The 18505-nt window shown below is 42.0% G+C and overlaps 1 protein-coding gene and 1 long non-coding RNA gene across 3 annotated transcripts; one reads left to right on the top strand and one right to left on the bottom strand.

Annotated features, from left to right (window-relative positions):
• Positions 1 to 4850: 4850 nt before the first annotated feature.
• On the top strand, positions 4851 to 6288 carry LOC113037734 (putative nuclease HARBI1; the record flags this gene model as incomplete). Its single annotated transcript, XM_026195077.1, has 4 exons — positions 4851 to 5520; positions 5636 to 5748; positions 5814 to 5925; positions 5999 to 6288. Coding segments are annotated over exons 1-4 (948 nt in total), but the record flags the coding sequence as incomplete, so codon positions are not given.
• Positions 6289 to 7221, bottom strand: LOC113037870 (uncharacterized). 2 transcript variants are annotated; one of them, XR_003274704.1, is made up of 5 exons: positions 7135 to 7221; positions 6900 to 6970; positions 6651 to 6829; positions 6415 to 6473; positions 6289 to 6327 (listed from the first exon to the last, which is right to left on the bottom strand). It is a non-coding gene; the product is annotated as an uncharacterized LOC113037870 (long non-coding RNA). The 2 variants fall into 2 exon arrangements; XR_003274703.1 differs by lacking the exon at positions 7135 to 7221 and having other exon boundaries at positions 6900 to 7033.
• Between the last annotated feature and the right edge of the window lie 11284 nt (positions 7222 to 18505).

Here is an 18505-nt window from a genome sequence, read left to right as displayed (position 1 = left end):
GATTCCAGAATTTTTGATAAAACACATACATTTGATATTAGCCTATAATTAGACATAACTGCTGGATCACCTCCTTTTAATAAAGGTAGAACAAAAGCTGATTTCCAAACTGATGGAATTACTTTGGTTTTTATTGAAAGATTAAAAAGAATTGAAAGTGGCTATGCTATAAAATTTTCTGCCAACTTCAAAAAGTAAGGCTACATCATGTCTGGTCCAGGGGGTTTTCTGTGATCCAATGTTTTTAGAGCCTTATAGTAAAAGGTGCAAATTTCAAAGGGTCTCCAGAGAACATTTGGGATCCTGTGCAAGGATTCATCCAGGGATTTCCTTCAGTATCAAACAAGGAACCAGATGATATAAAGTGTTCATTAAAACAATTCAAGACTTCACTTCTATCATAAACTGGGATTGAATCTTTAAAAACAAATGTAGGAAGAACCTGAGATATTTTATTCACAGAAAGAGACTTACTTACTTTCCAGAATTTATGTGGATCATTGAGGTTATCAGTGGTAACAGACAAAAAGTATTCAGATTTGGCCTTTTTGATAAGAGAAGTGCATTTATTTCTAAGCCGTTTGAAAACAGACCAATCAATGGAAGAATCTGTTTTTCTTGGACAGCGTTTGGCGGGAGGTCACCCGTCAAACAGGAATGTAAAGTTTGGTGGCTGGAAGACTCAAATGCAGTTTTACAAATGCCAGATGGGAGCTCAATGCCCAAGGCATCAAATGGGTAAGCCTCTCTGACTGTAGCATGGAGACAGTAAAGTTTATGTGGCTTGGAGACTCTCGCTGAAGTCTGATGGGAACGGGCATTGAACGGGTAAGCCTTGCAAACTGTAGAAAGGAAAAGGTAAGGATTTCTAGCTGGGAGGCTCTCGCCAACGTCGGATGGGAGCTCAATACTGAAGGCATCGAACAGTTAAGCCTCTCTGGACGTAAGAGGGAAAGGTAAAGTTGTGTTTCTAGGAGGCCTCAGAAAAAGAGAGAAACAGACTAATATTAGCGTAGATGCCATTCTTCTAATGATGTAGCAAGTACATAGGGTGTTATGGGAAGTGTTCCCGGTTCCTGTTTACCTAATTAATGCAGCCTAAAAATCCTTTAACGGATTTGGATATTAAAAAGCATATTAGTATGTTATGTGTAAGCTAGGTTAAAGAGATGGATCTTTAATCTAGATTTAAACTGCAAGAGTGTGTCTGCCTCCCGAACAATGTTAGGTAGGTTATTCCAGAGTTTAGGCGCCAAATAGGAAAAGGATCTGCCGCCCGCAGTTGATTTTAATATTCTAGTTATTAACAAATTGCCTGAGTTTTGAGAATACAGCGGAAGTGGAGGATTATAATGTAACAAAAGCTCGTTCAAATACAGAGGTGCTAAACCATTCAGGGCTTTATAAGTAATAAGCAATATTTTAAAATCTATACGATGTTTGAAAGGGAGCCAGTGCAGTGTGGACAGGACCGGGCTAATATGGTCATACTTCCTGGTTCTAGTAAGAACTCTTGCTGCTGCATTTTGGACTAGCTGTAGTTTGTTTACCAAGCGTGCAGAACAACCACCCAATAAAGCATTACAATAATCTAACCTTGAGGTTAAAAAACGAATGGATTACCATTTCTGCATTTGACATTAAGAGCATAGGCCGTAATTTAGATATGTTTTTGAGATGGAAAAATGCAGTTTTACAAATACTAGAAACGTGGCTTTCTAAGAAAAGATTGCTATCAAATAGCACACATAGGTTTCTAATTGATGACGAAGAATTGACAACCTACAAATTGCACAGGAAATATTCATGCAGCCTTAAAATACTGGCTCTGGAGATCTGGATCAATTCCACCCTAATATGGGCACTGGTTCCATTGGCTGATTCTTACTAAGCATTTAGCGGAGAAAAGCTTGTGGTACATGTAAAAATGTGCCCCTCAGTAGGACAACATGAGTTTGGTTATGATAGACAAATAATTATTGAGTTCACGTCATCTGCAGGGGAAGGCTGAACAGATGAACTCAGTGAGTATTGGGATTTCACTTAGAGGAGAGTGGTTAAGGGGACTAATTTATATTATATATATATATATATATATATATATATATATATATATATATATATATAAATGCCTAAATGTCATAATGGATAGTCATCGCATGTATCAGCATTAGGCTATCTGTTTGCTCACACACGAGCTGCTCCATTTCATCTCGGAGACGTGTTCTGTCTTTGCGCTTGCCAAATTCCACCATGTAAATAGCAAATCTGTCATGGCACAAGTGCAACTGGCTCTTAAAGGGAATGGAAGATGAGACTCTGATTGGTTTATTGCATGTTATGCCCAAAAAACCATTACTTATTAAGAGAATAGGGACAACCCATTTAGACCATGCGCCCGGGCGCACCAAACGTTTTTCCAAATGTGCGCTTTACACTTTGTGTTTAGATCATTAAAATATGGCCCTACATTAATGTCTCTTTTTATGCTATTTAACACTCAATTGTATATTTTTTAATTTCTGTATTAATCATGATTACTTTCATGTGACTGATAAAGCTATTATATGAAGCAAGTATGAGAAACAAAATGCTTTATTTGTGTCCAGATTTGACGAATGCAAAAATTTACACTTCAAATGAACATAAAAAAAGTGTCTTTAATGATGTCTAAATATATTTCAAAATTCAGTTTATTAATTATGTGGTAATTCAACATTTCCAGCCGCTAGGGAACACACAGCCACGTTTATATGTTTATATGTTTATATGTTTGTATATAGAGGTAAACAATCATCTATTGGTTATACAGTTGTATTACATGTGATAAATGGTGAATTAGTTTATAACAAGTTAGAGATAATAAATATTTTAGTAATATTTAGTAAAATCCACTTAAATTACAACATGTTAAATTACTATATATATATATATATATATATATATATATATATATATATATATATATATATATACACACACACAGTGGCATGCGAAAGTTGGGGAAACCCTTGCAGAATCTGTGAAAATGTGAATAATTTAACAAAATAAGAGAGATCATACTAAATGCATGTTATTTTTTATTTAGTACTGTCCTGAGTAAGATATTGTACATAAAATATGTTTCCATTTAGTCCACAATACAAAATAATTGCTGAAATGAATAGCTTAAACCCATTTAAAAGTTTGAGAAGCCTTGGTTCTTAATACTGTGTGTGGTCACCTGGATGATTTTTGTTGAGTCCTTTTGTTTGCTCCAAACAATAAAATTGAGAACTGTTCTTCAGAAAAATCCTTTCAGATTCTTCAGTTTTACAGCTTCTTTTGCATATTTGAACCCTTTCTAGCAGTGACTGTATGATTTTGAGATACATCTTTTCACACTGAGGACAACTTAAACACCCAAACACAACTATTAAAAAAGGTCCAAACATTCACTAATGCTCCAGAAGGAAACAAGATGCATTAAGAGCTGGGGGTGAAATCTTTTGAACACGATTAAGATGTCCAAATTTTACTAATTTTGTTGAAATATAAATTTTTTCCATTTAGTTCTGCCCTTCGTAAGCAACAGAGGATACTTGTATGTTTCCCGGTACACAAATTAAGTACAATTTACCCTGATCTTCAAATTCCAAAAGTTGTAACCCCCCAGCTCTTAATGCATCTTGTTTCCTTCTGGAGCATTTTTAGTGAATTAACCTTTTGTAATGGTTGTGTTTGAGTCCCTCAATTGTCCTCAGTGTAAAAAAAATGGATCTAAAAATCATTGAGTCAAGACATTCACCAGCCATAATAACTGATTTTAACAAACAGGGAGTATGTGTAACAAATGCCTTGCAGATACAAATGGGGTAAATAATGTTTTATGTTTTGATTAAAATATAGTTTACACTAAATGTCAGCGAAACTCTAACAATTCACAATTTTTACAATAGTGCTCTCATTATAAAGTTAGCCTATATGACAGTAGTCATTAATGTTCTGCATTTCTGTTTTGAGCTGCACTGTTACAATAGGACACATGAGACAAGAGATCCACCCTTATGCAAATTAACCATGGTTTTACTACAAATAAAACCAAAAAACCATGGTTACTATAGTTAAACCATGGTAACCACAAATTAACCATGGTTTTGCTAAATTAACCATAGTTTAACCATGGTATTTGTAGTAAATCTGTGGTTATACAAATGGTAGTCAACACGCCAAAAAACCATGGGTTACTACAGTTTTACTATAATAAAACCATGGTTATTTTTCGTAAGGGCAATTGCAGTGTGTTTATTGGTTAATCCAAAACTCAAAATCCAAAACAAGCAGGGGGTCAAAACCATGAAATCATTCAGGAACAAAACAAACAGGAAACAATAAACTAGGAACACAAGGAACGCGAGGAAACTGGGTGACAGAAATTAAGGACTCCATGACACAGAAAACAGACCGGTTTATATTGACAGGATAAAGAAGGAAGTGGAGACAGCTGAGTGCAATAGCAGGTGTGAAATTAACTGTGATGAAGGGACAAAACTATGTGGGAAATGTAGTGCCTGCGGTGAGGTGCATATGGGGAAGTGAGACCACTAGTGGACACCCGGGGAAACACAGACCAGACACCGTGACATTACCCCCTCCTCTACAGAGCAGTTACCAGATGCTCCACCTGAACACAAGAGCAAACCAAGGAACACCGAGACCAGGAGGTAGGTGGACTGGTGGAGGATAAGGGGGAGGAACGGAGGGCCAGGTCCACAGAGGGAAACAGAGACAGGAAGTGCCAAATACAAAACAACAACAAGGAGACCAGGAGGGAGGTGGACTAGCGGAGGACCAGGAGGAGGGATGGAGGACCAGGTCCATAGAGGGAAACAGAGAAAACACAAAAATAAACAAGAAACAAAAAGCAGGTTATGTGATATACCTGGGTATGTTTAAGGGTAAGTTCGTGGATAACCTCAACGTCCGGTTCCAAAAACAGAGGTAACTTTCTGGGTATGTATGTAACCATAGCAACTGACTCTCTGAAGATAACCTGCTCGAGAGCAGGTTATGTTTCAGTGTAACTTCGTTTCAGAAGGTTGGTGAGCATGGCATGCCCTTTTGACGAGGATCCTGTGGACGTAGAAGCACAAATTATACGAGGTTTTTTTCGTCGGGAGAGGGTTATAAGACCGCGTATTGATGTGTTTGCATACCCTAATGAATATTTAAAAGAGTGTTATCGTTTTTCAAAAGATTCATTAGTTTATTTAACACGTCTTTTAAAACCGCATATCGCAAATGTGACAAACCGCGGCTCTGGGCTTAGCACAGAAAACATTCTGTGCATAGCACTTAGGTTTTTTGCGTCTGCCCATTTTTTGTACAGTGTGGGCGATTCAGAGCATGTGGGAAAGGCAACTGTGTGTAGAGCCGTTCGTACAGTGTGTCTGGCACTTAAACAGTTGTTACCCACGTTTGTACAGTTCCCTGGCCATAAACCTCTGCTTGTTATTAAAGACGAATTCCACAGAGTGGCAGGTTTGTCCTTTGTAGTAAAATATATGACGCATATTTAATATTTAGTTATATTATTAATATCTATGCATGTATTCATTATGCAAACACTTCATACTTCCATAACTTTCTGTTTCAGGGTTTCCAAATGTAATTGGGTGCATTGATGGCACTCACATTCCTATTAAAGCTCCATCAATAAATGAGGGAGACTATGTTAATAGGAAATCTATTCATAGTATCAATGTGCAGGTAACAACTTAATTTTTTCCCCTTCTTAAAATCATCAAAGTCATTACTTTTTCCACTAACTATAGGTAATATGTGAGGCAACCCAAATCATCACCAATGTCGAGGCAAAATGGCCAGGATCTGTGCATGATGCCAGAATTTTCCGCGAGTCATCATTATGCCAGACATTTCAGCAGGGTATGATTTGCTTTATACAATTTTTGTTTTTTCCTTTTTACTATATTTGTATTGTACACTTCAATCATTACAGGACAATACAATGGTTACTTGCTGGGGGACAGAGGATACCCTTGTCTGCCCTATTTAATGACACCCTTCCCTGAACCTGAGCCTGGACCACAGACACGGTTTAACCTGGCTCACAGCCGAACACGGGCCAAGGTGGAGATGCCTATAGGGATCCTCAAATCTCGGTTTCAGTGTCTGCGTGGGCTCCGGGTTAGTTCAGAGAGGGCATGCGACATTATTGTGGCGTGTGTTGTGCTTCACAATATTGCCACTATAAGAGGAGAGAGCCACCCTCCTTGTATTGAGGAAGATGGCCGATGTGGTCTCTTCATCGTCATCATCATCTTCATCCTACAAGACAAATATTCAAGTATACATTATTTGGCAAAAAAAAAAAAAAAAAAAAAAACTAAAAGTACCTGACAACAAATTACTTACAACTGTGACAGACTGTGTTCTTTCTGGAGAGTCCAATAAAACAATCCGTCCATCAGTATCTATAAGAACACACAACCCGTTAAATTCTCAATATTATCAAAGAAAATAATACATAATATGCAGTTAAATAAAATAAGCCTACATAAAAAATTTATCTTGTTCAAAAAGCCTTTAAGTGACAGAGATAGTAATTTATCAGGACAAAAAATGAAAACAAATCATAGAGGTAAACTTACATGTCACCCTTTTTTCACTATCACTTGTGGTGCATAGTATGTGTGATGAACTGCCCCCTGGAATGCCAGCAACCACTGGTCGCCCTTTATTAAGGGACAGAGCCAGCTCCTCAGATGGGTGAGGGGAGGTGGTGGTGGCCCCCCGCCAGTTAGACGGGCTTCAGTCTTCTTTCTGTTAGCTGCATGACAGAATGAATATACTAAGTCCTGTTATAATAATAGTTCAGTAATTGTGTAATCAAATATTACCTTTTTGCAGAATGTTTTTGTGTTTCATTTTGACTTGGCTTAAAGTTCTTGTGGCTCCAGAAGGATTACACCTTATTAAATAAGAAATATACATTATTATTTCAAGCTAAAGAAATAAATGGCAGGAAAAGTAATGCTTTCATAGTGATTTAACATATTCAAATTATACATATTCATTATTTTGCATTTCAATTAAACGGGAGCCAATACCAAATTTGTAATTTAATACACTCACGCATTTACTCTGTCCGTTATTTTTTGCCAAGCCAACTCTCTTGCTTTAGCCGATGCAGCTGTATTGCTTCTTTTTAATATTATTGGCTTAAACTTCTCATAAGCATGCATTAAAACTTCCAACTCCGCCTCTGTGAAATACGCTGCTCTCTTTTTTTCGCTTTGAGTTTCCATGGTGACTCGTGAAATCGGCGATCCATTGAAAATGTCTTTATACATGCACCGTGCATGCGCATTAACTCTGGGTAACCAGTCAGAGGTGGATTAAACTAACTCTTCTCAGGTGTTTTGGAACCGACATACTCATGGTATGCCTGTTTGGGGTAAATCAACCCAGAGGTTATAGTTTATCAAATGGTAAGTTAACCAAGCTTTCTGGAATACCCCCCAGGAGGGAACAGAAAGTTCAGGGCCCAGGGCGTGACCCGACAGGGCAAGTATCCCGGGTGGATCAGGTGGAACTGGAGCCGTGCGGTCGAGACAGAAGCCCACCATGGTGGCGCAGAAGACCACCACATCTGTGCGGTCGAGACAGAAGCCCACCAGGGCAGCGCAGAAGACCACCACAGCCATGCGGTCGAGACTGAAGTCCACCAGGGTGGCGCAGAAGGCCACCACAGCCATGTGGTTGAGACAGAAGCCCACCAGAGTGGCGCAGAAGACCACCACAGCCATGCGGTCGGGACAGGAGCCCACCAGGGCAGTGATGAAGACCACCACTTCAGTAGTTCAGGCTCTGGTAGTTCAGCAGAGACATGGAGAGGCTCTGTTTGATGCGTGGTGTTTTGACTGGATTCAGGAAGATCAACGGTGACCTGACTCTGCTCATGAAGATCAACGGTGACTTGACTCTGCTCATAAAGATCATTGGTGACTTGACTTTGCCCATGAAGAACACTGGTGACTTGACTTTGCCCATGAAGATCATTGGTGACCTGAATTGCTCATTAAGATAATTTGTGACTTGACTTTGCTCATGAAGATCAATGGTGACTTGCATTTGCTCATGAAGATAGTCGGTGACTTGATTTTGCCCATGAAGAACACTGGTGACTTGACTTTGCCCATGAAGATCAATGGTGACTTGACTTTGCCCATGAGGATAGTCGGTGACTTGACTTTGCCCATGAGGATAGTCGGTGACTTGACTTTGCCCATGAAGAACAACAGTGACTTGACTCCTGAGGTCTAACTGTGGTAGTACTTAACTCATGAGTGTTAACGGTGACCTGACCCGATTCTGGAGGGTCAACGGTGACCTGACCCGACTATGGAGGGTCAACGGGAACCTGACCCGACTATGGAGGGTCAACAGGAACCTGACCCGACAATGGAGGGTCAACGGGAACCTGACCCCACTCTGGAGGGTCACCTGTGGCTGTCATCTTGTGCAGAGGCTCTGGGCCGGCGGCCACCTTGTGCTGTGGCGCTGGGCTAGCGGCCATATTGTACAGTAGTGCTAGGCTGGCGGCCATATTGTGCATTGGTGCCGGGCTGGCAACCACATTGTGCAGTGGCACTGGGTCTATAGTCGGCCATCCCACCTGGAGAGACAGGTGTGGCTAGGGTATCCCACTGAGACCGATGTTGCAGGTACAGTATGAACCCCCAAAAATCAAAGACCTCCCGCTCATTCATTTCACTCTCCGGCACGGGGTTGTACAAACAGACGTTAAAAAAAGTATTTCAAGGCTGCATCATTATATCCCAACCCCACCGCCAAAGTCCAGAACTCTTGTGCCACACCACCCACCTCATTCCCCCTTTGAAGGAGGGTGGTTAATTTAAGGAATCTTCTCCTCCGCTCCTCCATGCTGGCTGGGGAACGGACACAAAATCCCACACCGCTGGATCTGATCGGATCTAGTCCTTCTGTTACGATAGTACACAGGAGACGAGAGATCCAATTGCAGTTTGTTTATTGGGTAATCCAAAACTCAAAATCCAAAACAAGCAGGGGGTCAAAACCATGAAATCAGTCAGGAACAAAACAAACAGGAAACAATAAACTAGAAAACACAAGGAACGCGAGGAAACTGGGTGACTGAAATTAAGGACTCCATGACACAGACATAAAACAGACCGGTTTATATAGGCAGGATAACGAAGGAAGTGGAGACAGCTGAGTGCAATAGCAGGTGTGAAATTAACTGTGATGAAGGGACAAACTATGTGGGAAATGTAGTGCCTGCGGTAAGGTGCATATGGGGAAGTGAGACCACTAGTGGACACCCGGGGAAACACAGACCAGACACTGTGACATGCACACCCTGAAGATGACTAGTAGAGTGAGCATTTGATAGCACGTTTTTAATCAGTGGGATTAAACTCATAATTTCATTTAGAATATGCTTCATTATTTATACAACATACTGTTAGTATTAGGACTTATAGGCTATCTGCAAAAAGAGCCAGAATGCAAATTAACGTGTCTGCGCAGCTCTGAATGCAAACTCATTTTGTGGACGCGTCACAAAACAATGTGCAGAAACACACAAGCCAAACTCTAAAAATTCACAGCGACCAGAAAATGGTCTTCTCATTATTGTTTCATGTTTCATAAATGAGACTTGCGATGGGTCAAACACTAGCTTTTATTCCGCTTCCTTTTCCTTGCTCATCTCATGCAACCTTCTCCCAGCATTCCTGCACTCCCCCTCCCCATCCTATGATAGCTCCTTGGTGCCCTCTATTGGCTGACCTATATCGGAACATCTCCCTTCACATAACAAAGGAAAGCTCTTGAAATTGAACACAACATAACCTAAGTTAAACAGAAAACCCATTATACAGATTAACATGTTGAACAAAATTATCTGTTATCCTGTGATTAGCTTATTGAGAAGCATGACATTTTTTTTTTTTTTTACATGACATAGTCTGTAGAGTATCTAGCAGGCATTTTGATGTTGGACCTGGTTCTTGTGTGTCTTAGAACTGGGACTGTGGGTGGTATGGTAGCTTCTTTGTTTGTTATTTGCTGTGCGGTGCTCTCTGAAAACTCTTCTGTCCTCCAGTAGTCATCATTTACGGTGGGGTGGTCTGCTGGTAAGGTGACTTTGAGCTGTTCATGCACTGGACAAATGTCTTTTCTGTTGCGACGGTATTTCTTGCCTTTCACTAGCAGTATGTAGGAACGGTCACTGAGCTGATCAATGCAGATGCCAAGTGCCCATGTACTGGTTGGGTTATTGGGGTGAAGAAGGACCCGCACTGTCTGCCCTTGAATTATGCTTGGCATGTCACGTGCTGTAGTGTCATAGCGTTGCTTCACTGCTGCTCGCTTGACTATTTTTCTTGTGACAACTTCTTGCACCACTTTACAATGTAGAAGGGCCTCTCCAGTAGGCAGTATGGTGCGTGTTCTCCTTGACATGAGCCTTTGAATTGGAGAGCTATCGAGGCCTTCTGTTGGGGTGTTTCTCCATGCCAGAACTGCTTTCCACAGGTCTCCCCCTTCCGCAGTGTTTTTGCTATTTTTACAGCTGACTCTGATTTACCATTGCTTTGGCTGTGATACGGTGATGATGTGACATGGTTAAAGTCCCATTCCTCTGCGAATTCCTGAAAGTCCATGCCACTGAATGGTGGTCCGTTGTCTGTGAAAACCTCAAGGGGAATGCCATGTCTGCTGAACTGTCTTTTGCAGCACTCAATGACTGTGGATGAGGTGTAATCTGGCATTCTGTCTATCTCCCAGTAGTCCGAATAGTAATCCACCATAATTAGGAACATGGAGTCGTTTGCATTAAATAGATCCATTCCTATTTTAGACCATGGAAGGTGAGGTATTTTATGTGAAATCAATGTTTCTTTCTGCTGTTTCACATGGATAGTGTTGCAAGTGGCACAACTGCTGACAAAGTTTTTTGACTTCATCTGTGATGCCAGGCCAGAAAACTGCCTCACGAGCCTTTCTCAGGCTAGCCTCAATTCCAGAGTGTCCAGTGTGGATTTTTTCTAAAAAAGCAGGCCACAGAGCTTTAGGAATGAGAATCCTCTGTCCTTTGAATATCAGGCCACTGTCACTGGCTAGTTCCTCCTTGAAAGTCCAGAATGGTCGCAATAAGCTGTTGACAGCAGATTTGTGGTTGGGCCACCCGGTTTTGATGCAAACATGTAGCATTTGGAACAGCGTGTCTTTGACAGTGTGTGTTTTGATGGTTTCCAGTGTCTTTGTGGAGATATTGATACCGCTGGAATGGCTAACTTGTTCAAAGTTATTTGAGGTAAGAGCCATTGCGTATACTGAGGCTGGTGTCTGCATTTGTGAGTGTGTCATGCTCATCTGAGGCGCTCTAGAGAGGAAGTCGGCGACGTGCAAATCCTTGCCTGGTTTGTACTGCAGGTGTATCTGGTATCTCTGTAGCCTTAATAGCATCCTCTGTAACTGCTTGGGTGCTGTCAGCAAGGGTTTTTTGAAGATCGCTTCAAGTGGCCTGTGATCACTATGTGCAGTGATGTGCTCTTTTCCATGCAGGTACTGGTCAAATTTATCACTCGCGAAGACAATGGCAAGGCATTCTTTCTCAATCTGAGCATATTGTTGTTCTGTTGGGGTCAGTGTCCTGGATGCAAATGCTACAGGTTGTCCATTCTGGAGGAGGGCTGCCCCTAATATAAGCCCTTCTCGCTGGCATCACATTGCAGTGTGACCTCCTCTTTGATGTCATAGTATTTCAGTACAGGGTAGTGAGTGACTAAATCTTTGATCTTCTCCAGAGGGGCATCATGCTTTTGTAGCCACATCCATTCAACATGTCAGTCGTCTGAGAGGTTCATATATGTCGGACAGACGGGGCAGGAACTTTGACAAGTAGTTTACAAACCCCAAAAGCCTTTGGAGGGATTTTCATCGGTCGGTGTTTGCATGTTCTGGATTGGCGGTTATTTTCTGCGGGTCCGGGCGTAAGCCTTCATTTGTGAGGAGGTGACCATGTACGTCACACTAGGGAGCTTCAGCCGAAGTTTCTTTCTGTTCAGCTTCAAGTTGACTTCCCTAGCTCTCTGTAGTAAGGCTGAGATGTTCCTGTCATGATCTGCTATTGCGTCTTTTGCAGTGTTGCCACACCAATAGACAAGAATGTCATCTGCAATCACACTGACTCCTCTGAGGCCCTGCAATGCTTCATGCTGTCTTCTTTGCTACTCTTCAGCTGCCGGTTTTATCCCGAATGGCATCCATAGCCACCTGTACCTTCCTCCAGGCGTCCAAAATGTGGTGAGGTAGCTGCTGGCCTCATCCAGCTTTATTTGCCAATAGCCATCCTTAGCATCAAGAACTGTGAATATCTTTGCATTGGTTATTTCTGGGAAGATTTCTTCAATTGTAGGAATCTGGAAGTGTGACCTGAGCAAAGCTTTGTTCAATGGGGTAGGATCGATGCATATGCGCAGCTTGTCATTCTTTTCTATAACCACCATGTTGCTTATCCACGGAGTCGGTTCTGTAACTTTAGCGATAACCCCTTTTGTTCCATTTGCTGAATGGCTTTGATAATTTTCGATTTGATGGGAATAGGTATCCTTCTTGGTAACTGCAACATGGACTGTTTTGAGGTCACATTCACCCTTAGGCTTGATTAGCGTGCCATCATACAGCTTGAGTGTGGCATTGCTGGGCATTAAAGCTGGATTGCTGTCTTGCAGTAAGCGTTGGAGGTCACGAAAACCGATTACATTGACCGTGGAGCCTGTGTCTAGCTGGCACTTCAGGGTATGATGGGAATTGTGATTGAATGATTTTGCATTATGTGGGGTCAGCTTCAGATTTATAAACCATTTACTTTGGTTGGCTTGCATGCAGTTTACATGTGAGATGTACCACATTGCATCTGCTTGTTCTTCAGACTGGATGTCTTCCTCTACTAAATTCAGCTGTGGTTTGTGTTGTTTTTGTTTTCAAACGCGTGCAAAATGATTTCGCTTGCCACATGTTTTACAGGTTACACCATAAGCGGGTCATTTAGCTTTTGCATGCAGTGATCCACAGTAATGGCTTGAGTTGTTATGTCGCCTTTTTTTATCTTCAGATACATTTGTCTGTTTGTACCCCTGCCTGCTGCGTTCAGAATAGTTTTCTTGGGAAGTGAAGTTGATGACGTCATCTCGCTCCGCTCCGCTTATTTTCTGTATTTGCAGTTGCGCCTGTTCACTCGTGCGACACATGTCTATAGCCGTGTTTAGTGTGAGCTTTGGTACCCGTAACATCCGTGCTTGTGCACTTGAATCCTTAGTGCCTTTGACCAGCCGTTCACGGATCAGCTCTTCTCATAATTCACCAAATTCACATGTATCTGCTAACTTCCTTAGCTTTGCAATGAACTGTTCTGGGTTCTGGAACCGGGATGCTGTATGCCATGGCTGCTAGCTGCTGATCTGACTGGACTGAATGAGTAACTTAATTAACAAATACGTTGTCCGTCAGTATATCTACTATTTACTTGCTTGTTCGGCTTGAGTGGTCTTTGTTGGTTCTGACTTCTGACACGTTTCATGTTTCATAAATGAGACGTTGGGTCAAACACTAGCTTTTATTCCGCTTCCTTTTCCTTGCTCATCTCATGCAACCTTCTCCCAGCATTCCTGCACTCCCCCTCCCCATCCTATGATAGCTCCTTGGTGCCCTCTATTGGCTGACCTATATCGTAACAATTATATTGGTATGTGTGTGACAGTCCAGTCATAGTTATTAATATTCTGCTTTGTAGTTTGACCTGTTTGCACTGGGCGCTGAAGAGATATCACCGTAATACTACAGTGATGCGCTTAACTCAAAACCAAATGCATCTTATATCAGGTAAATAATATATCCACGATATATATACATCGGCTGAAATGTTTTGAAATCACTTGTACCCTACCTGTTCGAAAAAATCCAGTCTCTGCCTGTGTCAGTTTGAGTCTTGATAAAGTTTTAAATCACTGCCACCAAGATGTTTCTCTGTCGGTCACAGATTATGGAAAGTGAAACATAAATCTATAGGGGTGGTTGGATTTATTCACGTACTTTAAAATATTTATTTGAAGCTTCTTTCTTTTCAGATTCTTATTCATGGCTTTATCATAATAGGCTACATATTAACTTATTGGGAGAAAAACGTTCTATTTGAAATCAGACATTTGAGCGCTCACATATAGTCAGAATGGTATAATCATAACAGCCTGTGAATATTCGACTGTGAGATTGGTAGTCGAATCGGTCTCCTCGAATCGAAGCATTGAATCATCGACTATTTGGGGTATATATATATATATATATATATATATATATATATATATATATATATATATATATATATATATATATATATATATATACAGGGCTTGACATTTAAGGTCCCGTTCTACTTGATCCCATGTTTCAAACTTTAGTTAGTGTGTAATGTTGTTGTTAGAGTATAAATAATATCTGTAAAATTCTAAAACTCAAAGTTAATGCCAAGCAAGATTTTTTATTTATCAGAATTCGCTTACATCGAACGACCAGTTTGGACTACATCCCTCTAGTTCCTGCAGTAATGATGTCATTAGAACAGTTTTTTGACTAACCTCCGCCCACAGGAATACACAAAAAAGGGGGCGTGGTTGCGCTCCCATGGAGAAGAGGAAGAGTTGTGTTTGTGTTTGTCACCATGTCATCGAAACACTGTTATTTTCATCTCGGAGTCCAATCATCTTTGTTTGGCCTTCCCAGGGACGCTGTACTTGGAGATTAATGGTTACAATTTATTTTTAACTCGGTTCCCGAAAAATTATAATCCACATGTAAAACTATGTGCAAGCACATTTTTCTGAGGACAGCTTCCTCAATCTCAATCAGTTTAATGCCGGATTCGCACAAAGATAATTCTTGAAATTAAAAAACTGGGGCTCAAAACTAGCCCAATCGCGTTTCCCGGAGGGCAACGTGCGCTCAGCTGTTGTCGAATCCCATTACAGGAACCGCTGGCACAATCAGAACTCGTTACGTATTTCTGAAGGAGGGACTTCATAGAACAAGGAAGTCATCAGCCTGTTTTTATGACAGTGAAAACAGCGGTATACAGTTAAGTGAATTGTGTAAAAAACTACTGTTTTCTTTTACATGCGAAACATGAACACATGTTATATTGCACACTTTAAACACAATCAAAGCTAAAAAAAAAAACTAGAAAAAAGTGACCTTTAAAGGGGGGGTGAAATGCTCGTTTTCACTCAATATCCTGTTAATCTTGAGTACCTATAGAGTAGTACTGCATCCTTCATAACTCCAAAAAGTCTTTAGTTTTATTATATTCATAAGAGAAAGATAGTCTGTACCGATTTTTCCCGGAAAAACAGGACCGGCTGGAGGCGTGACGTGTGGGCGGAGCTAAAGAATCACGAGCGCCAGTAAGCTTTTGCGTTGAGAGCATGTGGAAACTGTGACATTACCTTGAGGGGAAAACCATCATCCAAAACAAACCATGGCTTACAGTCAGATTCAGCCATTTATTTATGATCCAGAATCAGATCCCGAGGCTGAAACTGAACGAGAGCAGCAGCAGCAACGATTCGCTCCGAGCGGGGCTCGACCCAGGTCGCCGGCTTGGGAGGGGACTCACTAACAAGGAGGCAGAGATATTTTAAGCAGTTTTACTCACCGCCTGTGGTTCCAACACACGATCGTGACTCTTTTTCATTGGGATTGCATCATCCTTGAGAAGTAAACAATACGCAAATCCATCGTCAAACTGGCCTTGTTTGTAAAACAAGCATCTTCTAAATGCAGGGAACAAACAAAAACACTTGCACAACTCCGTTGATGCTCTGTAAAAATAAACTCCATTCACTGTTCCCTTAATGCTGTTTTTTTTTGGGGGGGGGGGGGGGGGGGGGGGTAATCTGTGCAGGGTTGTCTTGCCCTGGCAACCAAAAACCAAAACCAAGTGAATCGCTCTGATCAGTGAAATGTCTGTGCTCAGCCTCGCTATACGGGAGCATGCGCTCTTCCGGCAGAAGTGCCCTAGGACCCATATAAGGAAATTCCGCTCCATCTAACGTCACACAGAGCCATACTCAAAAAAAACTTTGCTGAAACTTGTGACAAACCGGAAGGAGTATTTTGGGAACAAAAATACTCCTTCAAACGTACAACTTAATTTTTGAAACTTTGTCCATGTTTAGCATGGGAATCCAACTCTTTAACAGTGTAAACAACTCAGTATGCATGAAATAACATTTCACCCCCCTTTAACTATTTTGCTCACTATCCAATGTGGCTAGTGGTTTTCCAAAGTTGCTAGACACACAGCATTTTTACTAGCCACAATAATCAAGTATTATTTAATATATCTTAAGTAATTAGAAGTCAATTTGATAACCATGTTTGAATGCATATTAGTCATTTTAACTGAACATTTTAACTTGAGAGGTGTTTGTTTTTCTGTCATTTTGACGGCTGGTGAAAGGACGGTCTGGAAAGAATAGCGAGTTGACAGTTTTAATGAGAAGATATAGCGATGGTACATAAACAAACAATGACGAAGAGACAGCGATACTCCGAGGGGATGGTGAAGCGGTGAGAAGTCCAGATGATGGTGGAGAGAAGGTGAGTAATCCGGATGCAGATGGCGTGAGGCAGCAAGAGAGAGTGGCACAGGAACTGCGGGGAATAGAGCCGAAGGTAAGTGTCTGTGGCTGAGTGAATGTGCGAAGAGTGGATGAGGTTCTGGGGAAACACAGACATCCAACGCAAAACAACACTGATAGCCAGACGAAGGGTAAACACATCAACATAGAACAACGATCTCACAAACACAAGACAAGCCATTATATAGTGGATGAGTAATGAGTGGCAGATGTTGCTGATACAATTAACGGAGACGCCCACAACTAATCAGTGCAGATGCGGAACACACATAATTCACCACAAAGTGTAAACACCCCGAGATGTGACACAACCGTGACAGTACCCCCCCCCCCTCTAAAAACTCCTCCTAGAGTTCCCAGAAGGGCCTACCTGCTGATTGTAGTCATCAATAAGGGAGTGATCCAATATGTCCCTAGCAGGTACCCAACTCCTCTCCTCCGGACCGTAACCCTCCCAGTCCACCAGATACTGGATTCTTCGTCCCCTCCGTCTCGAGTCCAGAATACGATTAACCGAATATGTCGGTTCCCCATCTACGAGACGCGGTGGCGGGGGAACCGGAGTAGGCGGATTAATACGTGCATAAAACACGGGTTTAATTTTGGACACATGAAAGGCGGGGTGTCTCCTCTTGTACGCAGGAGGTAGTTTGAGGCGGACTGTCACTGGACTAATGATCTTGGTAATAGTGAACGGGCAGATAAATTTGGGAGCTAATTTTTTAGAAACGGATCGCAGAGGAATGTTACTGGTAGAAAGCCACACTTTTTGACCCATGACGTAGACGGGAGGCTTTGACCGGTGGCGATCGGCCTTGGCCTTAGTGTGCTCCCTCACCCGGAGCAGAGTCTCACGGGCTCTGGTCCAGGTGCGGTGACACCTCTGGACAGACGCGTGAGCGAAGGGACCGTGACTTCAGATTCCAGACTGGGAAACACTGGTGACTGGTACCCTACACTACACTGAAACGGCGAGAGGCCCGTAGCTGACACTGGCAACGAATTGTGGGCATACTCCACCATAGAGAGTTGTTGACTCCAGGAAGAAGGATTCTTGGAGACAAAACATCTCAAAGTCCTCTCTAAATCTTGGTTGGCTCGCTCAGATTGTCCGTTGATTTGGGGATGATAACCGACGACAAGCTAACTGATGCCCCTAACAATTTGCAAAACTCTTTCCAAAATTTGGATATAAACTGAGATCCCCTGTCTGAAACCACTTCTACCGGGAGGCCATGAAGCTGAAAGACGTGATCTAAAACAGTAACCACTGTCTCCTTGGCTGTCGGTAATTTGGGCAAGGGAATGAAATGTGCCGCCTTCGAGAACCTGTCCACTACGGTCAAAACGACCATCATGCCATTAGAGGGCGGGAGGGCGGTAACAAAATCTAGAGCGATATGGGACCAGGGTCTCGAAGGGACAGACAGCGGTTGAAGAAGCCCATCAGGAGGTCGGTTAGATGACTTACCACTGGCACAAACTGAGCAAGCCAAAACAAAATCAGGGACATCGCGAGCCATACGTGGCCACCAGAATCGTTGTCTAACCAAACCATTAGTTCTACTTATCCCTGGGTGACAAGCCATGTTAGAATAATGACCCCACTGGACCACTTCGGACCTTAACTCCTCCGGCACAAATAAACGGTTCGGTGGGCAACCGGACGGAGGCATTACCCCTTCTAATGCCATCTTGACCTTCGACTCGACCTCCCATACGAGTGCTGAGACCACTAATCTCTCAGGCAAAACTCGGGA

This window comes from Carassius auratus, chromosome 20 (genome assembly GCF_003368295.1).
Source record: "Carassius auratus strain Wakin chromosome 20, ASM336829v1, whole genome shotgun sequence".
Classification (NCBI taxonomy): Eukaryota; Metazoa; Chordata; class Actinopteri; order Cypriniformes; family Cyprinidae; genus Carassius; species Carassius auratus.
This window is presented reverse-complemented; position numbering and strand designations above follow the sequence as displayed.